The following is a 27,965-nucleotide window of genomic DNA, read 5'->3' as shown; positions in this document are numbered from 1 at the left end:
CATTCACAGGCAGCCCAGTGGTTGAGCACATAGGTTCGAATCCTCGTTGCTGCACTCCGTCTACAGTCAACCCAGCTGTTCATCCACCACTAGGGGTTGGTCGATAAGATGGGCACCTGGCTCAGGCTAGGGTATATATGTAGATCGTTAATGGGATGGCCATGATTAGGGCCTCAACTGCCTGTGCTGACTCAGCTAACATAAAGAAAACCAGTTACCACACAAGATGATTGGTGGTTTGAGGTGACAGATGAAATTACTGGTGTCTCGTTTGAATATTTATAAGGACGCACCTGTGATAGCTTTGTGGTAAAACCGGTGATAGTATGTTGAACAGGAGTGGCTACGTGGTCTGAACACACACATTTAACATTTCAAAACGAGTAGAGACCAAGATTTAGCAGGAGTGAAGACATGATACGGAAGATGTGCAATGAACACAGTATCTCGCTGTGTTTAGTAAAGATTTTGTAAAGATATACATCGAGATCCGAGCCATGTGTATACTGACGAACAAGTACGTATTGTAGACTTCCTCAAAATACGTCAGTTGATTATGGGTTTTTCTTTCTATTGTGTTTTAAGAGAACTGATACCACAGTAGGCGTAGTCATGATGAATAACATTATATCAAACTGACGAAAGACCATAAGAATGAACATACCCATCACCACCAGATAGAAATACGGCTGTTTAAGTGGCACAGTTTAAACTGTCGATGAATCAAGTGACTGTTGAGTGCCTCTGTTGTGGCAATGTGAGGCACGAGACAGACGGACGTAGAGGAACATTTGCATCATGATTCGTTGCTGAGGTCATTATCCCTGTCTGCCTCGCTTAGTATGATCTCGCTCCTGCAGCATGATTCCACTTCACTGCCTTGTGGAGCCACTTCGAGTCCTTCTCAGACTCAGGAGAATGCGACATCCTACCCACAGGACTCAAGAAGAAAACTTGAACAGGTGAGACAAGGATTGAAGAGGGAGTGGTAGAGCTTGTGTGTGTGTGTGTGTGTGTGTGTGTGTGTGTGTGTGTGCACGGATCACATGGACCAGTCGTCATGTAGCTTATGAAATGATGTATTAGATATAAGTTAGAAAATCACTTTTTCCATGTTAGAGAAAATACTTTTCAAGATCATCTGTCAATAGTGAACTTGTATGAGGCGTGATTGAGTCTTGGAGTTTGTGTATATCTAACGTTAAGAGGATATGATTATTGTATGGGGTATGTCATAATTGTATGGGGTATGTCATTCTTGTATGGGGTATGTCATTATTGTATGGGGTATGTCATTATTGTATGGGGTACGTCATTATTGTATGGGGTATGTCATTATTGTATGGGGTATGTCATTATTGTATGGGGTATGTCATTATTGTATGGGGTATGTCATTATTGTATGGGGTATGTCATTACTGTATGGGGTATGTCATTATTGTATGGGGTATGTCATTATTGTATGGGGTATGTCGTTATTGCTGTTGGCATATCGGGAACAAATTCACTTAAGATTATTGAGTCGAACGTGACAAGTCATTTACTGGTTATTCATCACCAGGTGTTACCAAGGGTTACATCACCAGATGTTACCAGGTGTTACATCACCAGATGTTACCAGGTGTTACATCACCAGATGTTACCAGGTGTTACATCACCAGGTGTTACCAGGTGTTACATCACCAGATGTTACCAGGTGTTACATCACCAGGTGTTACCAGGTGTTACATCACCAGGTGTTACCAGGTGTTACATCACCAGGTGCTACCAGGTGTTACAACTGTCGGTTTCAACCACAGTCTCGCTCGTTACTGATCGATTATCTGATCCATCGTCACGCATGTTACCCAGTCATCATTCGTCCGGCAGCCTAGCCATACACCCGGTGGCGATATGCGATAATGTCATCATTCTATGACATGTTTATCATCATCAACGTTTCAGTCAATTTGGATCATTATCATAAATGCCATCATTCTTTATGTATTACCACCCTTTTCATCATGATTATATCATCATTATCACCACCAAGACCAGACTATGTGGAGCTGAGCTTCACTTTATCATGTTTCCTGATAATCTTATCTTTCGTCCTGACGGCGGGTCGCCCGGGATTTCATTTCGCTTTCGGATAATCGAGGTTTTCGTCCATACCGGATGATCGGCACACACCTGACCACATCACGGGTGATGATCGGCACACCTGACCACATCACGGGTGTGTTGATCCGCACACCTGACCACATCACGGGTGTGTTGATCCGCACACCTGACCACATCACGGGGGTTGAGAGGGACAGCAGCAGTGGTGAAGAATTCACCCCGAGCGGTGAAACCTGGTGGCTGCTCTCTGATTGGCCAAGCCGTTCAGACGAATGAGATAATTGGTCGTTATATGAGTTGAACTACGAGTGGCTATTACCATACATGTATAGTCATATAATCATGTACACACACACACACACACACACACACACATAAACTATACTGGAGCTTTACCTACCATGGGAAAATCCCACAGTCTTAGATAAGTGTTTTCCTTCAGTTTTATAAATAAATATCCGAGTAGTGAACATAGGAATAACTGTTCCATGTCTTTTTCTCAAGGAATCCAAACCTACATCACACGCTCCTCCATAGCGTGTAGCGACCGTTAAGGAACAGTTATGTGATACAATTAAGAGGCCGACACTGTTGGTGGGACGAGATAAGAGATAACAGTAAGAAAATGTGGCTAATTAACTGTGGTTTTGCGTGATGCAGGTCCCCAAGTAGTGTACTTATACGCTTTTATAACCCGTCTGTATTATGCACTATTATAACTCGTCTGTAGTTATGCACAGTTGTAACGCGTCTACAGTTATGCACTGTTATAACCCGTCTGTAGTTATGCACTGTTATAACCCTTGTACCCCATCAACAGCTATACAGTGTCATAACCTGTCAACAGTTATACATTGTTATAACCCATCCGTCAACAGTTATGCATAGTTCCAACCCGTCAACAGTTATACACTGTTCTAACCCAACAACAGTCATATGCTTACAACCCGTCAACAGTTGTAATTTGTTATAAACCATCAACAGTTATATTCACAGTACGTCAGATAGAGAGAGAGAGAGAGAGAGAGAGAGAGAGAGAGAGAGAGAGAGAGAGAGAGAGAGAGAGAGAGAGAGAGAGAGCATGTAATACCCAGCAAGTCTGTACATCACATGATTATTGTGTGGCCGTCGGCAACTCAAGGGTGGCCTGTTGTGACGTCTGTTTCTTTCCTTACACCGCTAAGCTTTGGAACTCTTGACCACCTCACATCTTTCCCAGAGGTTGAGGATCTAACTATTGTTAAAAGATCAGTAGGTGTTCCACATTCTCCGAAAACTCTTAACATTGTGTTTTTTCTCTTCTTTCTTCACCTTTCCATCTTTCTTTTCTACCCTTTTCGTACATTTCATTTAAGATTTAACCTTGGAAGAAAGTCTTCGTCCGTGATGGCAATCTACAGCATGAACGAAGATTGTAATCTTCATCTGCCCTGATGTATTTCCAGGCGTCGTCATAACCAATTATCTTCTTTAATTATCGTATCGGCCTAATCGTTCCTAATGGCGCCATTACTCATGTAAGATTATTGTGGTCCGATTAACGAAGCAGTTTATTCCGTACCGTCACGATGGTCAAGACATACAGATGATTTGTATGTTAGATCACGTCAGTGGTGCCAAGCTCAGGCCGGCGCTGCACAACCCTCCCAAACCACTGTTGCCAAAGCATATATTCAGGCAGACCTTAAGACATCGAAATCTGAAATTTGTTATTCTTAATTAGAATGTTAGATGATGAAAGATAATTCCCACAGTGGATTTTGTTCGTGTTGTGGTGTATTGATTGTGGCCAATGATAGCCATGGCTGTGTGTGTGTGTGTGTGTGTGTGTGTGTATAGCATACATAGGAACAAAGGCATGATACATGATTTTATACACGGTTAAGAATCGGGATAATACGATTATGATAATACACAAATTTTAATTACAAATAGAAATTAAACTGAAACACACACACAGAGAGACACACACAGACACACACACACACAGACACACACACACACACACACACACACACACACACACACACACACACCAAGAGATAGGGCTTCGTTAGAGAGAGAGAGAGAGAGAGAGAGAGAGAGAGAGAGAGAGAGAGAGAGAGAGAGAGAGATCACTAATGTATATCATTTTATGGCGATCTCCTTCGATTTATTTCACCATTACTACAGACAACCCATATTAAAAAGTTATCTTTATGGAAGTAACTCTGAAGATTTAAATGTATACGTTTCTCAAGATGATGGAAACCAGTGTAGACCCACGCAGGAAGAACACTTGAGGTAAGTAGCATCTGGATCATGTGGGGACTCGCGATAGCAGTGTTACACGCCACTGTGAGTAACACGTTACGAGGATGACAATACAATTAGATGGTACAACACGTATGAGACGTGTCACGTAGGTAACTCCTTCCATAAGAGGGCAGCATGTCATTCAAGTAGCCACGTAGTTTAGGGAGATACTAAATAAATGACATATATACATACATACATACAACACACACACACACACACACACACACACACACACACACACACACACACACACACACACACACACATATATATATATATATATATATATATATATATATATATATATATATGTGTGTGTGTGTGTATATGTGTGTATATGTACACACATTATATGTGTGTATATGTGTGTGTGTGTGTGTGTGTGTGTGTGTGTATAGTAATACTGGAAAGTTTTTCACTGGAAGGCCTGGCAGAAGGAGCCTTTCATATCAACACCATTAAATGCAACAGAAGAAGAAGGAGAAGAAGAAGAAGAAGAAGAAGAAGAAGAAGAAGAAGAAGAAGAAGAAGAAGCAGTAAAAGCCATTATAGAGCAGCATTAACAATAGCAGTAGCAATGGCGTTAACGGAACAGCAGCAGCACCAATAACAATACAGCAGCAGCAGCAGCAGCAGCAGCAGCAGCAGGAGCAAGCCTTCAGGCTATTGGCGGAGGTTTCGTGTGCTGGCGGGCGTGACTGGTGGACTCATGGGTGATACATCGTGTTAGTTCCAGTCTGCGCGACCTTGCGTCCGCTAGCTGGTCGGGCCGCGCCGCCGCTGCTGCTGCTGTTGCAGGTTCTGGAAGACAGCACCCTCGTCCAGCTAGAGCTTCCAGAAAAGGAGTGCACACCAGCTCCACAAGTTGGCAGGCGGAAGAATCGGTATTCCAGGAAGTGCTACAGTACCACATGCCGGGCTCTCTGGAAGTTTGGTGTTCCAGGATTCACTACAGAGCTACGTGCTCAGCCTTCCTGTGGGTTTGGTGTTCCAGGTAGTGCTACAATAGGACGTGCCCGGCTCCCTGAAAGTCTGGTGTTCCAGTAGTTATTTCAATTCTACGTGTCCGGTTATCTGGAAGGTTGGGGCTCCAGGAGGTGCTGCAGTACCATATGCCCAGCTCTTCAGAGGTCAATGTAGGATAAGCTGGGACACTTCAAGGAATTTACACACAACATCTACAAGAACTATTGTCCCCAAAGGTAATGTGTATTTTCCTGGAGGAAGGAATATATCTGATGCCTTCATGTAATGGTAAAGTAGTGATCATTGCCACACTGGAACTGTGAGTAGTGTTGAAAACTATATTGAATATTTGAGTGTTCAAAGCTTCTTAGGTAATTAATAGTATTCAGAGCTGCTTGCCTCTGAGAAGTGTTGACACCTACGTGAAAGTATGTAGTGTTGAAGACTTTCTAAAACACTAGGTAGTGTTAAAGACTGAAAAAGTGAGAAGTGTTGTAGACTTGCAGAAACTCTGTGTAACGATTCTGTTTATGTAGAGCATAGAGTGTTGCTGACTAATGACTGGATCATCATGAGCTAGAGTTGAGACCTAGTTCCCGCAGAGAATATTTCCATAAGACAACTGTCGCTCGACATGAAGGCTGCCTGGAGCAGTGAATATCACTGACAGTGTCTGGACGACTGAACAGTGCTGACAGCCCGTGAATGAACTGGAGAATGTTGACTGAAAAAACTGACAAGAGCTGAGGGTTTCCAGAACACTTGATGTGCACTGAAGGCTGCCTCAGGGGTGAATATTATTCATAGATCCATCGGCTAGGCACCACTGCTGACATCGTCTGGAAAGGTGAGAATTAACAACATCTGAAACAACCAGCTTTGGTTATGGATGACGAGGTTGTTGATACCCGTCGTGAATAGTTAGTTATTAGTTTTCATGGCGACACACAGGCGTCGGCAGATGTTAGAAAATGATCAGAATTTCCGCTAAGAGAGTTGGCATGATGGCGACAGCTGCCCATCATGGCTCCGTTGAACAGATGTTGTTACATCGTTGGCCGTCATGCACAATACTTGTGAAAAGAAACTAATGATGATATTATGATCTGTGGAAGACTTGGTTTAGTTGGTCAGTTCGTCCGTAAAGAAATAGATATGACCCATTTCTCATATATATATATATATATATATATATATATATATATATATATATATATATATATATATATATATATATATATATGTGTGTGTGTGTGTGTGTGTGTGTGTGTGTGTGTGTGTGTGTGTGTGTATATGACTGAGCCTTAGAGAAAAAGATCCTCACTTGGCCCCCTTCTCTGTTCCTTCTTTTGGGAAAGTAAAACCCAAAGGAGAGGAGTTTCAGTCCCCTGTTCCTAACCCTGTTAGATGCTTTCTACGACGCGCTAGGAATACGTGGGAAACATTATTTCTCCCCTGTCCCCAGGGATATTGTATATATATGTATATACCGAATGTACCAACTGTCGATTACATGTTGGAAGACAATTTCAGTCATTTATTCTTAATGGACAATTTCTCTATCTTTATTACGTTTGTTTGTTGGCGTGTGTGTGGTGACTGATGGGCGGAGTTCAGCTGTGGTGTGAGAGCATTGCGTTCCACCACACAAACACTGGCATAGATACATCACCACAAGTTACCCATGACCATCATTAAGACCTGCTTCATTGTACCTTACAGCACTTGGCACGTCAGCTCATGAGTCTTAGCCTACACAAAGCTGTTTAATCAGCTGTTCATACTGGCTTTTAAGATCAGATTATCGACTTAGGTTGTGTTGAAGGGGGTCAGCTGCATCTACTTCACTCAGTTAAGAGATGTTCTGTGTGAACTTCTCACAAAAACATTGAACAGTTTGGATAACGGACCGAATTCTCACTGACTAATATCATCCCTACAGTTCTTTCTTTTTCATTTGAATGTACAAATTCGTAATCATTCTCTGGTTCTTCTGGCGTTTCATGGAACATCCTGATGCACTGAAGTAGAGGGTATCACGTCATCCAGTAATTTTCTACAGGGAGGTAGTTTATCATGTTAGGTCATACTGTATGTGAAATAGTTTGTCATTTTAGAACATACAATATGTTAGGTCATATATGTGAGATGATTAATCATGTTAGGTCATATATGTGAGATGACTAATCATGTTAGGTCATATATGTGAGATAATTAATCATGTTAGGTCATATATGTGAGATAGTTTATCATGTTGAGTCATATCAGAAACTCGCATATTCTACGTATATTCAGTGATTTTCTTTCCCACAAATCATCTTACCATCAAGGAGAACAGCAGACACATTTCCTCCTTCCTGATAAGGTATATTATATTGCAAGTATTGAGGCAGTTCTTATGCTCTAAAGTATGAGTTTATATTCGTATGTATCCATACACCATTTTGAAACTGCACTTCTCAGGCATGTACGAGTTACTCTTTCTCGTTTGCATACTGGACATCACCCATCTCACAAACATTACAAACAACGAGTCAACACATCACAAGATCACTCTTGCCCAACATGAGTCTACGATAATGAAGACATTCAACACTTAACCCTTAATTGTTCTGCACACACCTTGCATATACATTCACACATCACCTCACCTCTCGACCTCTGATAATAACTAGTGAACGTGGCTGGCTGGCTTCCTGAGCTCAACGGAAGCTTCATAAAAAGGTAGAAGGGGAGGAGGAGGAGGAAACTTCGTGCACACACACACACACACACACACACACACACACACACACACACACACACACACACACACACACACACACACACACACATATATACATATATACACACACACACTATATATATATATATATACATATATATATATATATATATATATATATATACAAAATTGTGCATGTGTAGGGATTCATTTTGGTAATCAAGGAATTTAGTTGTGATAATCTAACATTTTCAGTAATGATAATCAAAAGATTGGGTCATGGTAATCAAGGTAATTAACCATGGTTAATCAAGGTATTAATCCGTGGCAAGTGACTGCCGTTAAACAACGGTAATCAAGGTGTTGGTTATAGGTAAACAGACCGTTACGTAACAGCAGTCAGGAGATGCGTCGAGGTAATTAGATGGTTCAGTTAGTGCCTTATATGTTAACCCTGTCATCCTTGGGAGGAAGTAAATATGGTGAAGATGTTGGATCTTATTATGAACATGTTTGCTCCGCGAGATGATTGATAAACTACAGTTCGGAAGTAAGTCTGTGGCAATCTAAGCAGACCGTCGAACAAGGTTGTTAGGCGGTCGTTAACCTATATGTCTGATAGTCTCAGAGAATTTATCTTCATGGCTCCAGACTCAAAATATTGCTGGTATTTGTATAAAATCAAAGATCATACATATAGTGACTGTGTGTGTGTGTGTGTGTGTGTGTGTGTGTGTGTGTGTGTGTGTGTGTGTGTGTGTGTGTGATATTAGAATTATCTTAAATGTAGGTGTTTAAGATTCCCGCGTGGTGGTTACATATGTCACGCTGACTCCCTTAATAACCCTGGCGGGCGCGGAGCTAAAGCCCAAATTACCAACCAACCAGAAAAATCAATAAAAATGATTGCAACTTCTCGCGAGGTTAAGTTACGAAGTGAGGTACGTCTGCCCCACACGAACTATGTATCTTTGGACGACACTTGACGAGCCTACCACAACAGGCAGCTCGCTCCTGGATCGTCCAGAGGTAGGTCATGCTTTGTAAACATGTCGAGCTGCATGTTAGAATGTTATCACAAGGTGTATTGTACGACCCCCAGCAGTGGCTCCCTTCAGGGTGATTCTGCTTTCCACGTCTGTTCACGATCTCTTCAACATGGTTTACCTTTACTTCAGTCTCTTCTCAACTCTCTTCTAACTAATGGCCTCTGCTTTCCATTTACCCCAATGACGTAGACGCAGATGATCAAGGAACTGAACAACATTCACCAGTGGGTAAACAGTGGGTAACCAGTGGGTGGCCAGTGGGTAAATAGTGGGTAACCAGTGGGTGGCCAGTGGGTTAATCTATACTGTAGAACATCAAGATTTTGTTAATGTATTTTTCACCCACGAGAAAATATCATTGTATTTAATCACCATAGCTTAAGGTTTGGTTGTTAAGCAAACAAGTTATTCTGGGAGGATCTGTTTAGCATCTAGGTTGTGGACGGTATTTGATAAACGTTACAAAATATCGCTTCGACTTTCATGTCTTGGCAAAAATCGTCCAGCTGATGACAGGCGAGTTGCTCCTCTGAACCAACCACTCTATTGAATCAACATTCCGCCTCCATCACTTCACTCCATTTACACCCAGGCTCCTCGCTTGAAATCCTAGACGTAAATAGAAAGTCGAATTAGTTCTGCTGTGTGATGTCAGGTCTACAGAAAACGGGTGTTGCGCCTGGCGACCGCTGAGGAAAGGCAGGGTTCATACATTGCCTGGTGTCGACCAGTGATGGTCTGCACGGTCTGGAAATATTCTCAAGTGGTTGAAATATACAACTTTCTGGAGTTCTGAACTGAAATCTGTGTTCAACGAGGAACTTTTGTTCTCATTTTTGACTGCTGAGTCTGGCGTTTTCGAAGTCATTAATCAGTGCAGGACTTGGGAACGCTGCCAGAGGCACGATGAACTACCTGAGGTAAGATACTGGGCTAATACTTGTTCTGTAACGTTAGCTGAGACGGCAAGTGTGGCTGAATGCCTTGATGGAAACCATCTTATTAACGCTATACTTACATATATATATATATATATATATATATATATATATATATATATATATATATATATATATATATATATGTATACATAGGCTAGTCAGTCTAAGCCTAAGCTGAGTATCCAGCTTACCAAAATGCATTAATGGGAGGATGAACAGCTGGGTGGGTTGTGGGCAGGTTGCCGTAGACAGGATTTTTTAACCCAGACATGAAAATCCAACTTATTGTTTTCATGATTTATAACGTAATTACGTATTCGTACTTAGATATCAATATGACCCGTTTGCATATGTTATAGAAAATTTCGTGTTATTCTCACGTTTCTTTAAGTCTGTATTTCCTCGAGACGTTGAAAGATGTTTCGTAAAACACGACAGATAACATGACAGTCTGGATTACTACAGGAAAAGATGTTCTGTATTGTACACGTTTCATGTCATGCTATTAAATCATCTGAGTTTTCGTTTGACAGAAATTGTTTTCGACGATTCAAAAGTTACTCTTTAGATGTCTTAAGAAATGCATCGAGTCAAAGGTCAGGCATGTATACACCAGTGGCTGGTAGGTTCATACATGTAGTGGGAGCGTGTGTCATCTTCATCTTTAACACCTGAGGAAGGTCCTCAGCCTTATGTAACCAGTGGTTGTAACTTGACGATGATGACCTTAATGACCCTGGCAGTTGATAGCCCTGAAACCCCATTATCCAGCCAATCAGTCAACAACTAGTGGTTTGGTCATGCGCAGGATAGACCTTGCATGATTTCATGGACTGAGAAAGTTAGTAATATCAAGAATAACCAAACCACACTTGCATCTTTGTTATTACTTACATTTGAATACTATCAAGGGTTTCTAACACCCTTAGTGGCATATTCATACTCTCAAGAACAATTTTTGTAAGGGATTCGAAGCGTCGTTAAGGGCATTGAGTTCCCTGATGTGTTACTCTCCTTCGTAAAGCTATTGACAGGTTCTGGACTGCCACCTCGAGGAAGGTGGTCCAGTCAGTAGCTGATGTTTCTTGCTGTGATGCTGTCTGCAGGAGTGGTACTGATGGGCACTTACGACGAGGTTTAGAGGCGAAAACACGATATGAAAGCAAATATATAAATATAAAGAGAAAGTGAAGAAGGTGTGATTTGGCGTGATGAACCAAGTAATTCTTATCTGTAAACTTTAAGACCACAGAACTGGTTCTTATCAGCAGTGATGATAACCCAATCATTGTTTATAGCGAAGCGTGAGTAGCGAGGGAATCATCCCTCCCACACCCTCATACATTCCCACACAGTCTCCTCTTATCGTACTGGTTCAGAACACCTGCATCGCCTTCGTACAACAGTAACGGGTTCGCTTACATTTGAAACTTCTTTCTATATTTACCATCCATACTTCTCCTGCAGCTGGCTCGTTCGTTTTCTTGTGGTGGGCTTAAAGCTCTATAGTCTGACTGGAAGAGAAGGCCTTGTTCTTACCTATTGAGGTTGTATCGTGAATACCGTAATGAATTTGAGTCTTTCTGAAAGTATTTGTTATTGATATTCAAGGTATAGTGCTGAGGATCGGTGCCTCACGTTCAACCTATCTGTTTATCACTGAAGATCGCTTGATAGACGAGGTATTTCATTTGGACACTAGTGCAAGGAGTAGATAACACCGTGATAAAAAAAAGAGAGTTAGTACCGACTCGTAATAATCAGAAGAGATCGCAGTTCCTACACGTCTGGAGGGAAAATGGATTACTGACCGGCAGGTGGGTGGGTGTTATTGTGTGTGTGAATTGTGGGACACTTGTGGAATTAGGTCTGGCTACAGAGGCGGGCCGACGTTACCTGTAGTTCTCGAGGAAATTGCATCTGGTTCGAGTCACGTAGTGAGCGGTGCAGAACAGTAGTTCAAGATCACAAACAATCCAATCCTACGTGTTCGGGAGAGCAAGTGATGGGTCTTGTGATTCACAGAGTATCGTCTTACTGTAGTGTTGTCTCTAAGTAATCTGCTTCATAGGGATCTTTATCTTAACACTTTTCACACCTTACTTCTTGGGAAGGTGTGGCTGTGTAAACTGTATGTGTTGAAAAATGGAGAATGATATTCAGGTAGCACCATCATGAGAGGTTCCTTACCAGATGTATAGTTTGTATAGAGAATGTATAGCAAGTAAGTTTGTTTACATTGAAGAATGTCTGTATTATTGGTACTGTTCAGTGAACAGAGCATAGAGATAGCTGGTAGAAACGAGCTAAAACACATTTATTATATATATATATATATATATATTTCCCTGGGGATAGGGGAGAAAGAATACTTCCCACGTATTCCCTGCGTGTCGTAGAAGGCGACTAAAAGGGAAGGGAGCGGGGGGCTGGAAATCCTCCCCTCTCGTTTTTTTTTTTTAATTTTCCAAAAGAAGGTACAGAGAAGAGGGCCAGGTGAGGATATTCCCTCAAAGGCCCAGTCCTCTGTTCTTAACGCTACCTCGCTATCGCGGGAAATGGCGAATAGTATGAAAAAAAAAAAGAAAAAAAAAAAATATATGTATATATATATATATATATATATATATATATATATATATATATATATATATATATATATATATATATAATCATCATTCTACTTAATCCTCATTATTGTCTTGAGTAAATGTCAGTCATTTTCATTACAGTCATCAAGGAATGTAAGTGAAATGATGGCTTGAGGGAATCATTGGTCGTGTTAGTATATCAACAGAGACAGATGAGGAACGTGGGAAGGCATGGGAGGAAGACTTCACGTTTCTAAATGACTTGAATGTAGACAATTACGGTTCCTGGCAACACATGTGCTGGAACGCGTTTTCGATGAAAGTATTACTAAATAGCGAGTATGTCATATGTCGTTAATGTTCAGACGTCATGTGTTATATAAATGCTTTGTCGTAACTTACCTGTGGCCATTCTTGCTCAAAAACGATTTCATTTTGGTATGCAATTATCACATAAGTATTGGAACTTATTCGCAAGTGCTTTTCATGGAGAGATATCCAAAGCTTTTCTTTGTTAATAGCTATTTATCAATTTGGTAATAATCATGAAATGGGTTAACGTTGAGGAAAAATTATTTATAACCCTGATACGAAATATGATTATGAAATGGGTTATCGTTGAGGAAAAATTATTCATAATCCGGATACGAAATATAATTAAGTCTTCGCTGAGCGAAATTACTCTCGCTCTTAAGACCTTAAGCAGCGCCTTCGGTCATCATGAAACTCTATCCTCCGCTCCTCTGTGAACTCCTCACCTCTGCGTTCTTTTGAACTCTTCTTCAACACGTCGGCCACATACGAGACATTTCTTCTCAGAAAACCTGTTGCAGACTCTAAGAAGAATTAATCAGAATATAAATATTAACTCAGAGCCGTAAATTCCTTTAAAATTAGGGTAGTAAACAATAGCGTTTTCATTGCCAGGGGTTTCCAGAAAGTGTCAGCTCAGGGAATTTTCTTGTGTATTTACTACTATTTCATTTTGACCCCTTCTGGCTCATTAGACTGGTCCTTCAGCTGAGTAAGGCAGACGAAACACATCTCAAAGAGCTCAAAACAAAAGAAGTATTAGTTGTTCCGTCTTTTCTCGAATCCTCAGCAAACGTTAGTTGTGTGTTGTACGTGTGAGTGACTTGAGAAGGAGAGAAGGGAGGCGGAAAGGAATAATGGGGAACAGGAACAGGTGATTGCGGTACATAGGGCTGGGATTCAAGGCAAGTTAGGACATCGATTTATATGATAACTCCTCGGGAGATGGAGTGGGTAACACCTCTGCATACTGTCTCTCTCTCTCTCTCTCTCTCTCTCTCTCTCTCTCTGAAGGGAGACGATCTCCAGTACCTCTCAAAGACGGTACATAAGGCTCCTCCCTTACCACACTTTGAAGAGACGGTCTTATCTCTCCCCCTCCGATGCCTTCTATCAGGTATACTTCGCTTATCAAGGGCGTCAAGGGCGCTTCGAAGTTGACGAATGCTCCTCTCGTACTGTGAGATCGATGCTCGCGTATGTGCTTCTATAGGGAAAGGGAAGTGGACATAGGCCAGGACTGGGCTGTCAAAGACTCTTTTATTTGCCTCGGATGTGTACACGGGCTCCTACAGGTGTTGTAGAGTTTCGTTATGATCTTATGGATTGGTTGTGCCTACATCTTACCTTACAGACCAATGTCGTACAATCAAAACTGATATTTTAAAAGCAACTTTGTGTCGCTTTTGAGAAAAATGAGAACGGTTATTCATACTTGTATAGAGTTCAGCATTCCTCAAGCTCCTACATCAACCGTGGTTCATGTAAATATACAGACGCATAATTTTTCCTTTCGCCTGTGAAGGGAAGCAATGCCCACAAAACAATAGATCCACACATTTCAAATCAATGTAGTTACTGTTTTATATCGTATAGACATTCCTTCCTGTTAAAAACTGTAATACCCATAAAAATCATAGATTTGCAAAGATATCTTCAAATGTATCTGGTGACTTTCCTTTTACCTAACACCGAATTGATACATATTTCATATATTTATTTAACCGTAGTTAAGTAAACATTTACCAACATAACCATCCAGAGCATTTTGTAACGGTCCCTCGTCCGTACCTTACCGTTGATTCTGGCTTGGGCTTCCATGATATGACGATACGCAATGTTTGAGACGCGTCACATCTACATCATTATTCTTCAGTGACGTGGCCGAATTGCAATTAGCCCTGGGGTTACGCTCCTGGAAAATAAAGTGAATTAACTTTTCATTGTGCGCAACGTGACGCTACACAGTTGTGGTCTGTTTACTTGTAATTTAAGTAATGACAGGAAAAATAATTGCAACTGACGAACAGAATCATATTTGTACTTAAAATGTCTCCAGTGGCAATTATACAATAAATCTTAGAATATCGAAAATACGATGGTGTTTATGGAGGCGAGGCAAGATATCTTACATCCGTGAGGAACTTGGAAAAGAATCGGTTACCCTCATACTGTTAACGTATCCACTTCACTACGAAACAAAATGCAAAAAAAATCTATAATCACAACTTTATTTGTTCTCCGATATTGTCTTTACTGGTTCCGTATACAGGCGTATGTCTACTGACGCTTCGATTAACGTTGACATAAAGACGCAGAGGAAAACGTATATCTTAACAGTGATTTAGTATGTGTGGCTTACACGTGTCTTGCACGGAAAAGCAAACCAGTTGGTTGTCATATGGTACTGGGGTGAGATTAACGCCTTTTGGCGCAATGTAGTGTTCTAGTTTAGATGTATTTTAGACATTAATGAATGTGTTCAAAATTCTCTACTCATGAACCCTCACAGTTACTTCCTGGTCGTGTTATGACGTTACTTCCTGGTCATATTGTGATGTTACTTCCTGGTCATACTGTGGTGTTACTTCCAGATTATACTATAGTGTTACTTCTTGGTAATACTGTAGTGTCACTTACAGTAAGGTCATTACGTTAAATGCACCATATTATGTTGAAGTTATTAACTTTTTATCATTCTTCCTCTTCTTCTTCTTCTTATCATTATTATTATTATTATCATTATTATTATAATTATTATTATTATTATTATTATTATTATTATTATTATTATTATTACCAGTTATTATCATTACTATCATTATTATCATCATACTGTTATTATCATTATCCTTATATATATATGTAATGATACATTGATATATAGGAACATTAAGCTTAGATATTTACTTTGGGAATGAGATAGATTTGGATGATGATTTATAATTGTGTAATAACTTAGAAGAATTATCCGACCGATGTGTGCGTGTGTGTGTGTGTGTGTGTGTGTGTGTGTGTGTGTGTGTGTTTGTACAATAGGTGTTGCTTCCGGAAGCTGTTCATTATTTGTAGGCACGTAAGACAAGCAAAGGCGCAGTTGATCTTTCGGTGTTAGGATCTCTCTCTCTCTCTCTCTCTCTCTCTCTCTCTCTCTCTCTCTCTCTCTCTCTCTCTCTCTCTCTCTCTCTCTCTGTTATATATACTCTGTTGATCCCGCTGGTGCACACGCCCCGCCCCAGGCTCCACCTCTCCGCTAGTCGCACACAAAAGACCTTTTATGTCCACACAACACCCGTGACCGTCTGTTGTGGTGAGGAGCTACATGATCCACGTTCACCCTCACTCCTTCCTCATGATGCACACTCACACTCACTCCTTCCTCACGATGTACACTCGCTCTCACTCCTTCCTTATGATGCATACTCACCCTCACTCCTTCCTTATGATGCATACTCACCCTCACTCCTTCCTCATGATGCACACTCACACTCACTCCTTCCTCACGATGTACACTCGCTCTCACTCCTTCCTTATGATGCATACTCACCCTCACTCCTTCCTCATGATGTACACTCACCCTCACTCCTTCCTTATGATGTACACTTACTCTCACCCTTTCCTAATATTGCACCCTCACCTTCACTCATATCGCACACGTGATATGAGAGACTCATAACATGAAAGACGACAGATGACCCAGCAGGCATGATATCTGCCAAAGTTAGAAAAAAAAAATTAAGAATCATCAGTTTTATTTTTGGAACTTATTCCTTATGACAAATTTGCCTCACTTCACCATACAGGAAAGACTTAGTGATCTCATATCTCAGGGTCTGTCCGTGGTGCTTTAGGATCTCTCTAGGATAAGGGCCTTATACCATCGTGTTCTTGGCTTCATAAGACCTCCAGCCCTGATCGGGTGTAGAGTTCCTCACTCTGTGTTAGCAGACAGTGGTGTCATCTCTCAGGAACACGTCGTGAGGGTGTTGCCAAAGGTCGGTACCAACACCTGGTGTAACTTAGACCGACTTGGTTTCACTCAGTCCAGAGGCAGAACACACAGGCGCCCACATGTACGAGGATTTTCCTTCTTGTTTTTCATTTCCTCACGATGTTTTGAGATCTTGTATTTGTCTGCCAGAGTGACGTCTCGGAGAAGCTCATTACGGTACTCTGGCGATTACATATTTGGTCATTATTAATGTACAATGTACACATCAATCCAAATTTGATACACGAACACGTTGGTCATTCGGTTTATGATCAGTAAACTGGTTAGTGAAGAGATGCTGTTATTACGAATTCAGTGTTGCCTTCAGATCAAGATGACATGTTGAGGCGACCGTCCAATTGGTCCTGAAGGCCTGGGGGGGGGGGGGGGGGGTACAGCTGTTTCTGGCTGTCGCAGTTGCCCAGACTCTTGGAAAAGGAATACAGGAAACACTGCATTATTTTGTTGTCACGAAATTACCCCTGCCTTCCTCCAGGACTGTGTTGTCAGTGGACAGCTGGACGAGGATTGATTCTAAAGCGAAAAGAAGTTCAATAGAACCGTAACAAAAGGCTGGTCTTCTTCAAAGCCTGGGAGAACTATGCTAATCCCAAGGTCACTTCTGTTGTGTCCGTAATAACTTAAAAACCAGATGGTAGACGGCACAGATCTGCCTCTCTAACGTCTGCATTTCCAAGTGGTGGAAGAACTCAGAGACTCGTGAAGGCAGCAGCAGATGTGTCTGTATGGAAGTATATATCGGATGGGAACCGTAGAGTTAATGTTGTGTTTTGATTCACGATGCAGTACATCTTCATGTCTTAGTCTACCCATTACTATTACCTTTACATTCTCCTGCTGATATGCCTTTTTCCGGTAATGGTGCATATATTTGATTCCTACACGATCTTAAAACTCCATCATGAACACCACAGTCATGTAATGTCTGCACTTTCATTATCAAAACCATCGGTAACTTACAAGAATAACTTACATGCCTATCGTACTCTTACATATTTCAAGCAGTTTACATAAGGAAGAGAAGTTCTTATTAACATGATATTGTAAAACAAGATAATGCCAAAACAAGTCTTTCGGTTTAAACTAAAAAAAGGTAAAATTTTCTTTTATTTACGACCAACACAGTTACTGAAGGTTACTGTACTCGTCTTGGCCGTCCGAGAGATCATTTACAAGAACCAGAAACCGACTCACAGCAAAAAAGTTAGATTCGTCAAAAAAAAGAAAAAAAATCGACAGCTGTTTAAATACTTTTCTAAAGAACAGTGAAATAATATGTACCAAGAAGACATTATTTTCCTGACCAAGAACCTTTTTTTTTTCTTAGTTTTTCATTCCACACAAGCAAGTCACCAATCCTGTAAGAGTGAAACTGTAGTTACTTCCTGTCCAGCGGCTCATCCCGTCACAGTCTGGGAACCACGACAAGCGCTCTCGTCCGTCCAGTGTGACCTGCTTCCGTCTGTCTGTCTGTCTGTCTGTGACCTTGGCTGGTTGGCTGGCTGTTGTCCCAGGCGGCCACGACCTGCTGGTGTGGGGGTGTAATTTGTCGTCCGGTGACCTTTATGTGTTCCCTCGGATTCTGGAGTTATTGTTAGCCTCTCTCTCTCTCTCTCTCTCTCTCTCTCTCTCTCTCTCTCTCTCTCTCTCTCTCTCTCTCTCTCTCTCTCTCCTAGGCAGATATTGACCTCCTATTCTTCCCAGCCATCGTTATTCTGCCTTTACCATCCTCGCACTTCGGCCCCGTCCAGCCAAGCTATGCGACCTCACACCTACAGTACGTCTAATTATATATACAGACGTCCCGTTCCTCTGGCGCTCCTCCTGCCATCTGTTGGAGAGTAACAGGCATAACAACCTCGCCCGGCGCCCCGTTAGCGCAATAATTCATGTCATTTTGAATCCTTTCAGCACTGTTTCAGTTATGGATAACTGTGAGTCTTTTTTTCTGTTCAGATTGCCGTGCTACACGGTTAGGTTTAAACTCTTGATAGTAATATATATATATATATATATATATATATATATATATATATATATATATATATATATATATATATATATATATATATATATATAAAAGATGTATATGTTTATCTTTTTTTTCTAATTTTTAGATATCTATAAAAATATGAAATTACCCTAATCTATTTCTTTTTCTCCTCAGGTACGTGGTAATGAAGATGTTGTAGGTCGAGATGGTAAGTACATGTGGTCATCACTGGTGAAGGGAGAAAGGCTATGCCATTTCATGGGTAATGTGTGGCTTTGCTCCTGCACCATCTGGGAATTAACACGGGCATCACGTGGCAAGTATCAGTAAACCTGTTAAAATCTCTGATTGCTTTACAATGTTAAAATCCACTTTATTCATTGGTATCTGTACATCAGTTTGAGTCCAATTTTAGATAGATGTGTGACTTAGTTTTTTTTTTTTTTCAAGTGGGAAACTTCACGATTCTCTTGTCAGGTTTCATCATACAGGTATTGTTTCTGCAACTTTTCTTTTCATTAAGTGTCACTTTCATCGTTCACACATGTTTGTACTATACGTCCTGTCATTTCTATCGCAAGGAATTCGTCCCATTTAGAACATTGTATACTCGTTGTATGTTTAAAACAAAGCCCCAGACGTTATGATCGAAGTAAACGAATTATTTACAGTACCCGAGACGTGACCTTAGGTAATTGTAAAAGATTCATAATTGGAACAGCAATGAGGACGCCCTAGTCACAATCATGTAAAAGAACCCACGACACATTCAAACACGGGCCCTCCTGTGCCAGTAATGGCACACCCGAGAACACACACACACACACACACACACACACACACACACACACACACGCATACAATACAAAAATCCTTTTTAGATAGATACCAAAAGTTTTTCATTGATAAAGTGAGTGAAATACATCCCTCACAGTCTTTTTATTTCGTGAAATGTCTATGACAGGAAGGAATTAGGCCTTTATATACAACATACTGAGGAGGAGCTGATTCACTATCCTTGTCCTTTTGACATTGCTATTAGGAATGAGTTTTGTGATATCGCAATATACGCTTTTACTCTAAGTTTTCGTATTAAGATTCGTACTGAATGAAGTTGATATCCTGATTAAACACGAATTTGAAAAAAAATAGTTTGTTCATAGTAGAAAATTGTCATATTTCTACTCGGGTTCCCTTAAAAAGATCTCGAATATATGTTAATACGGAAAAGAATTTCAGGGAGAAAAAATCATATACTTATACCTTATACCGTTTTCTTTGAATTGTATTGAGAGAAAACGAATGCTCTCATACTGGTGAGGTAGGTGGGACTAGTGTAAATGTTTTTGATCTCTTTCGTGTACTATAAGTTCTCCTTTTGTTAGACATTTAAGTCTTTTACAGTCAATTCACCAGTCTAACTCCACATATACATTAGCTTTGAATGTAAGGTAATGTTTTTCTGCTTTGCTGACATAGTGTTTAGAGAATACAATAACATTCGCAGGGCATGATATGGAATCATACTTTATTGAACAGAACTGAATAAGGCGATAAGGTGATATACACATCAGGAAAGATGGATGACTTATTAATATAAAAGTAGATAATAAGAACATATTCTATAAAAACCTCACCTAGAGGCCTGTATGTGAGTAGATATATACCAACATAATTCGTACATTGCAGAGGATTGAAGACTTGCTTGCTGTGTGTGTTGTGTTCGATAACATCCAGTATTTTTGGTGGTGCTCAATTATGGATGTAACTTGTATATTTCAGTTAGATTATTGAAAATTTAATACACATCTTGACTGCTAGGGGAGGTTTTTATATTTGCTATTGATTTCCTGGAAGTATGTTACCTACTTTGAAATTAACTTCACATGTTCCCTTTTATGATACCTACATGTAATTTGATATCGTTCAAGAAAACTTAATAATCAGATTCATTTTCCCGACTGTTATTGTGTTCTCTAGAAAGAACATTGGTAATGCAGAACAGTATTCAAAGTTAATAGAGATGCGAACCTAAACTGGTAAATCACCATTTCATTTTTAAGTGATATTGGGTCATCATGGATGTTGAAAACGGATAATTAGTGACCTGTGTAACACTGGAAGGAAAACAGTCCAAGTGTTCAGTCCAGAGAGGACGAGGGACGGGAGATCAGAGAGTGCGACATCATCATCTTGCCATGCTTGACAAAGGACACAATACATTAAGGAGATTTCAACGCTGACATAGAAAATGATCCTAACCGGCACACAGGTTTTGATTAGCTTTCGCGAGCGTGCTGCACACTACTTATATTTTGCACGAGTCAGTGTGTATTCATGCAGGGAATCGAAGCCCACGCCCTGCAGTATCTGGCCCAGCTGTTATTGCTATAATTGCAGTTATTTACAGACTAGTAGTATGGAATCTAAGTTTACATTTGTGGCTCTGTTTACACACGCTATACACGACTGGTTTACAATAGTCTGCCTCTTCAGCGTTGGATGGTATACAGTTGGCAGGAAAGACAAGGTATTAAGCTGATGATGTGACAGAAAACGGTGAGTGGTCCCGCGTTTACTTTACCGATTAACGCCCTTCCTGGCCCACCTGACGCTTGCCTGATTGAGTACACGTAAAGGAAGTAGATTTCTAAAACCCGTGTGTAACACCTCGGTTTACAAGTATGTTATGTGAGGAATAACATATGAGAGGAAGACTTCGACGATAAACAGCTCAATCTGCCGATATTGTTTTTCGTGATTCGCTAAACCAGTTATGAACCAATACCGGAAAAAAAATATCACGCCTTGCGCCAACGCCCAAATTTACCGTTTGACGAAGGGGATGTACAAGACTCGTTCTGTATCTTTCCTTTGTGGGTGATGACGTTTCCACTCCCGTAGACTTAGAGGGCGGGTGCAAACGAGTATGGATAATGTCGTTGGAAGTAAAAGATATATTTATCAATTTGTTTCCATTTTCTTTTATTTGATTAAGTTCAGACATAGGGGACAGATGGACGACGTTAGGTGTCTAGCTACATTTCATTAGCTGGACTGAACTGTAGACCCGATTATTCTCTCGTAAGAAATCATTTATTATATATTTCCGTCAAGCTGGAATACTTCTACATCTCCAATGTTGCTCTACACAATCGAGAAAGCTCTGCTCTAACCTCTGACGAGAATTGTTCAAAATGGAAAGGTTTCAGTTGAAGAGACAATTTCAAGTTAAAGTGTTCATGTGTTGGCGAATCAAATGTGGCAGAGAAACACAGTAGGTCCCGTCCTACCTCCTTGAGGGACGACGCCTGAGTGACGTCGCTGACGACAGAGGTGTAGAGCGGCACACGTCATGTTACCTCGTCAACAGAACTGAGAATTTTGAGTCGTATTTTCGTACATTTTAAAGGATTTAAGTATATCTGTATTGTCTTCTTTGTCTTCAGTAATCCCATAAACTTTCGTAATAAGAATATATTTACTCTGCTTAAGTTTAACGGTTGAATGATATAATGTGGAGAACTCACTTTTCTTTATAGTGTTGCTTACCCAAAACCAGACCAACCGTTAACCTTCTCATGTGAAACTCGTGTGAACTTGGGCCGCATGGATACTAGACTATTGAGTCAGATGAAACTAGTTCCCGGGTCAACCCATCTCGCGTCGAGGTTAAAACTGTATTCCAGAGGTGCACTAACACTGATGCCTGGGGCAACAACTTGTATCATCTTTTTCGTCAACTCTGCAAAAACTCGCACAGAATTTTGGAAGAAATTTTCATGTACGAAATTCATGAGTGTTTATGATAAGCTAAATTTTTTAAGAGAGAAGTTTCTGAACTAGGTAGACTTATTTCCTCTTTCATGTAGCGATGATAATGACTGTCAGACAAATGATATTGTTATTATAGCTCCTCTGACAACGCCGGGGCTCAGAATAATGATAGATTACAACTGAACATTTACTTTAGCATTACCCAGGAAAATCTAGTGTATGTCGTATGTGATTATGTCTTCATGGTGAGGATGTTGATATATGTGGCACAGAAGACCTCACTATTTCATAAGAAATATTTGACGAACTACTGCAAGAACATTTTCCTCAGGATGTTTTTCTTTGATCAAGAACGAAACTTGGAGGTTCGAAGGTGATCAGACACCGTCCTAGTCCTTCCCATACACGATGCTGACTTGTGATCCACCGATGGTGCTTCCATGATCCGGTGGGAAGCTTCCGGGCAACCAAAGTCTTTGAGTTCCGTGGAGTTACATATATACACAGACCACATAGACCCAAGGTCCAAGCGAGGGGGGTCTGGCCTTAACACTAAAAAAGAATGTTGTCCCCTGAAAAGCAGTAGAAGAAAAGGATAGCAAAGGAAAAGGTTCTCTCCCTACCCTCCACTCCCTCCGGCATCACCAGGGGAGGTATGACATCAAAGCTGAAACATAAAGGAAGTGACGGAAGAGCACCATTAGGAGTGGATTCTGCAGCTTAATGCGACTCAACACGAGATACTTCCCTACCTGGCAGATTGGTAATATAATCACTAGTTATAATTCACAGTTTGTTATCGCTCTTAACAAATCAAACTGTCCGGTTTATATCAATGAAGTATTAGATTTTACGTAAACTACCAGCTTTTATATACATTCTGCCTGATCTATAATTGGAACGTGACCCGATGTGACTACAATGATCCTATCCACTACTGTCAGCTAAATGTACGACATAACAGTTATGGTCATTTCTAATACTAATGGTTAGAAGAATTTCAGCTCACATGAACACGCAAGGAACTCCTGTATATTCCGGATGTATATGTATACCTCACATCCATACGTATGCCCCACAAATCACAAGACCACGCATTTGGCTGAGCCTCCCAGATCCTGGAACTCGCAAGACAGAGCTGAGGTCCTCACGAGAGGATTAAGACGTATAGTGCGAGAGTTCGATCCTCGAGGACGACGGTATGATCAGGTTTCTGACCTGTTCCATATGGGTCCGATAACAGGTCACGATATACAAGGGTCGTATTTTCATGGTCAAGGGTCGTATCGTCATGCTCAAAGGTAGTACTTTCTTATTCCTTGAGGACCTTATGTCGTGCTCCAAGGTCGTGCCGTTGTGCTCAAAGGCCGTACCGTCGTTTTCAAGCGCCGTACCTTTGTGCTCAAAATTAAGTTATTAATATTTATATCATCAAATCACGATTCATTGTTTCGATAAATATCATTTACATGTTAGATTTCTCTTCATTGAGGAGAATATGCAACACGCTTCACTTCCGCATCTTATGATGAACAGGAAAGAGATAAAACAATATCAAACAATACCAGAAACTGGAACTCATTCACACTGTGTGGCTTATAACAACATGCCTTTCATAGCTGCCAGATACCACTTGATAAGCATGGAGTCATTGAAATGTGCCAACATTCACAAAAGCAGGAGAGAGAGAGATATTGGGAGGCATCAAACAGGAGGGAGAGATAGAGGGAAACATCAAGCAGGAGGGAGACATAGAGGGAAACATCAAGCAGGAGGGAGACAGGAAGGCAAGCAGGATGTGGGACCAGGTTGAGGGAGGAGTCACCAGCCTGGCCACCATTGTGTGTGATGCGGCTGACCAGTGATGCTGGTGGCCCGTAGGGTGTTGCCCCACCCATGTCCGTGGTCCGTCCCGGGTGTCCGTGGTTCACCAGGGGTATCCATGATCCGTGCTTGGCGTTTGTGAGTCCCTACGCACCGTGTGAGGCGTTCGTGGTTTTCCATGCTCCGTGTGGAGCGTTGTTCAGAACGTTTGTGGTTCGCACTGTGTGGTTCGCACTGGGTTACTCTTGATCCGGATGTGGCGCCTGTGGGAATGTATGTGGCCTGCGCTGGGTTTCGACGAGTGTCCGTGATGCGTGTAAGACGTCCGTAAGTGTTCGTTGTCCATGTGAAGCCTCTGAGTATCCGTGGTCTATGTAAAGCGTCCTTGAGTATCAGTGCTTCCTTCAGTTGTTCATTGTCCGTGACGAGAGTCCACGGATGTCATAGACCGGTCTTGACGTCCGTCCGTGTCCATGGCCCGTGCGGGGCGTCCATGAGAATGGTCGTGTGTATATAGATCAATGTATATAGACGATTATACTCGTCTGTTCAGATGGTGTTCATACACAAGTTGTATGTGTGTGTGTGTGTGTGTGTGTGTGTGTGTGTTTACGAATATACAGTACGTCTGTATATCTTAATTCAGCACCTGGTAGCCATTTATTGACCAGGCCCTTAAGGGGAAGATAAACAGCTGGGTTCGCTGAGAGCCAGTTGGCTGGTCCAGAACTCGAACTCAGGTCCCCGGGAGCTTCAGGTTCAGGTATCGTTGACCACTGGAACGCATGCGTCTGAGCCATATGTTGGTCCATGGAATGAGGATGTGGTGCATTCTGGAGAACATATTTACGTGTCGGGAAGGGAAGGTTTCGGTGGATGCAGTGATGTTGTTCGTTGGTACTGAAAACTTTTATCACCTCGAGTAAGGAAGTAAGAGTTGATGCAGCAGATAAAGAGAGACACTAGAAAGTTTGAAATTACATTCAATTGTTTGTTCAGTCTGATGTAGGGAAGACGAGAGGGATCTCGTTAAGGATCTTGTGATAACTACAAGTTATGACTCATGATACAGTTTCAGTAATGTTATTTGATACAATACAACGTTTTCTGTAATGGTTCATGAAGTGACCTGTCGATTGTCAAGAACCTGTCACACTTCTTGTGAGAATTCCATTAAAAGTTTTTATATCTCTCTAGAAACAAGGCAGGGCTCTCATGTTTATCTTATCTCTGAGGCTACGTCATGCTTCATCAACCTACGATGAGGCTTCACCAAGAGGCAAGGCTGAGCTCCGTGTTGCTTGATGAACACTATTGTACTCTCTCTCTCTCTCTCTCTCTCTCTCTCTCTCTCTCTCTCTCTCTCTCTCTCTCTCTCTCTCTCTCTCTCTCTGTACCTCTACAATCGCCACATGATTGTCAGTCCTGAAAGAGAGAGAGAGAGAGAGAGAGAGAGAGAGAGAGAGAGAGAGAGAGAGAGAGAGAGAGAGAGAGAGAGAGAATCCGAGAAGACATCTGAGTGACAATGAAAGAAACCATCCAAATTAAACACCCACACCCACACCCACCCACCCACCCACACACCCACCCACCCACCCACCCACCCACCCACCCACCCACACACCCACCCACCCACCCACCCACCCACACACACACACACACACACACACACACACACGCCAGGCCTCCGTGGGACTTCCTCGTCTCAAGGATCAGTATAACCGAGTCCGTTATAGCCAAGTCCTTGAGAGGCATTCTGAGGTTCGGCAAGTGATTCGACCTGCGGGTGAGCGAGGGAGCCACACACACACACACACACACACACACACACACACACACACACACACACACACAGCCTTGGGATCTCGGGAGCAGCGGCGAGCGGCGGGAGACTCGTCCTGACCTGACCGCCAGGTAGGAAGGTTTTTACCATTTGGCGGTACGGTCCGCCGCCACAACCACATCCACTGCCCACAACTACCATAGCTAATTACTACCACCACTACTACCACCACTACCACTACCACCACCACCACCACCACCACCACTACCACCGCCGCTACCACCGCCGCTACCACCACTACCACCGCAACACGTTTGACCCAGACTTGGACAGGCAGGGGTGGGGGTGTGGTCATGTGTGTGGTGTTGGTGTAACTGCTCGCTGAATGAATCAAGTGATTAAGTGTATAGCTGGAAGGAGTGACAGGTCTGCTAGAAAGAGGGAGATACAGAGATTTAGATACACTAGCGGTTGGAACGCCATATTGATAGACGGATCATCGAAGATGTCTATCTATTTCTATGTGTCTATCTACCTTTCTCATTTTCTGGGGTACATATATGAACGCATGAAGTGACTGACGTGTCTCCGTCAATGATCATCCAGAGCCACGTAAGACTATGTGCCTCAGGCAGGGCCATAGTCAGCTTGGGAGTAGCATCACATCTTGGTCCTCACTGCACCAGGAGGATCACGATGTCTGGAAGGCGGATCGAACTAACTTTCAACCATCGTCTTGTTAGGACGTAGAAGGTTCTGATTGGCTTTAAGTAAACCTGAGTCTTTTTTTCTTCATTTTCAGTAGGAAGGTTGAGCTTTTACAGTGCAGTATAACTAGTTCCCGGATGTGATTAAAACCGTCGTTAAGGTTTGATCTAATCACTAGGACGTGTCAAGGATATACCTAGGATATACCCTTAGCCAACCACAAGACACTGTCTCAGTCTCCATAGAATTAGAATCAAACCAATCCGGTTTATACAACCCGGGATGCTAGAAATCTTATATTCTCTCAATATTCTTCATTATTTACTCATTTACTTGTGTATCAGTTCATAGTTCCTCTTCCACGTTACCAAAATCAATTTACTTGCCATACAAGTAAAACTCAGGAATGTTCATGACACGATATATATGTAAACATGTAAGTGTAAGGTAGTTTCCCATGAGTCTGGCAACCATAGATACGCCATATGGTGGAAACGCTGCCAAGTGTTGCCAGAGACTTGAACGCGTTTGTTGTTTCCTGGTTCAAAGTTACATAGATAGACCCTCTGCTCTGCTACCAGATCTACCAGTCTTGGAGAGTAAAGTAACACGGCTAAAGAAAGTATTGTTATCTTCTCTGTTACTGATCTATATCACTATTTATAGATGTGGCATCTTCACAATGAGGAATATTGAGAAAGAATTGACAATTCTAGTTTTCTTCAGTTTTCCATCTCGTCACTTATCTTGTAACTTATTTCTTTCATTCACTTAAGTAATTCAGAATTACTTATCAATTGTTAAATCAGTTCTTTTTAAAGCTTTGGTGAGGTGACAACTCGTTTTTTTGTTATCTGTTGAAAAGAACTGTTTGTTTCTTCAC

The 27,965-nt window shown here is 41.5% G+C and overlaps 1 protein-coding gene across 5 annotated transcripts in view; it reads left to right on the top strand.

Moving 5' to 3' along the window:
• Positions 1-27,965, top strand: part of f (espin protein forked) — a 410,656-nt gene that overhangs the window by 244,955 nt on the left and 137,736 nt on the right. The window contains exon 2 of one of the 5 annotated variants that reach the window (XM_071674487.1): positions 586-962. The exons of 3 other annotated variants lie outside the window; for them this stretch is intronic. In XM_071674487.1, coding sequence (XP_071530588.1) covers positions 862-962 — 101 coding nt within the window. In that variant the 5' untranslated portion in view covers positions 586-861. Of the gene's footprint in view, positions 1-413; positions 963-27,965 lie in introns of those variants that run through there. One more of the 5 variants, XM_071674486.1, reaches the window with a different exon arrangement.

The sequence above is a fragment of the Panulirus ornatus genome, chromosome 20, assembly GCF_036320965.1.
Source record: "Panulirus ornatus isolate Po-2019 chromosome 20, ASM3632096v1, whole genome shotgun sequence".
NCBI lineage: Eukaryota > Metazoa > Arthropoda > Malacostraca > Decapoda > Palinuridae > Panulirus > Panulirus ornatus.
Note: the sequence above shows the minus strand (reverse complement) of the source record. Positions and strands in the feature narration are given on the sequence as shown.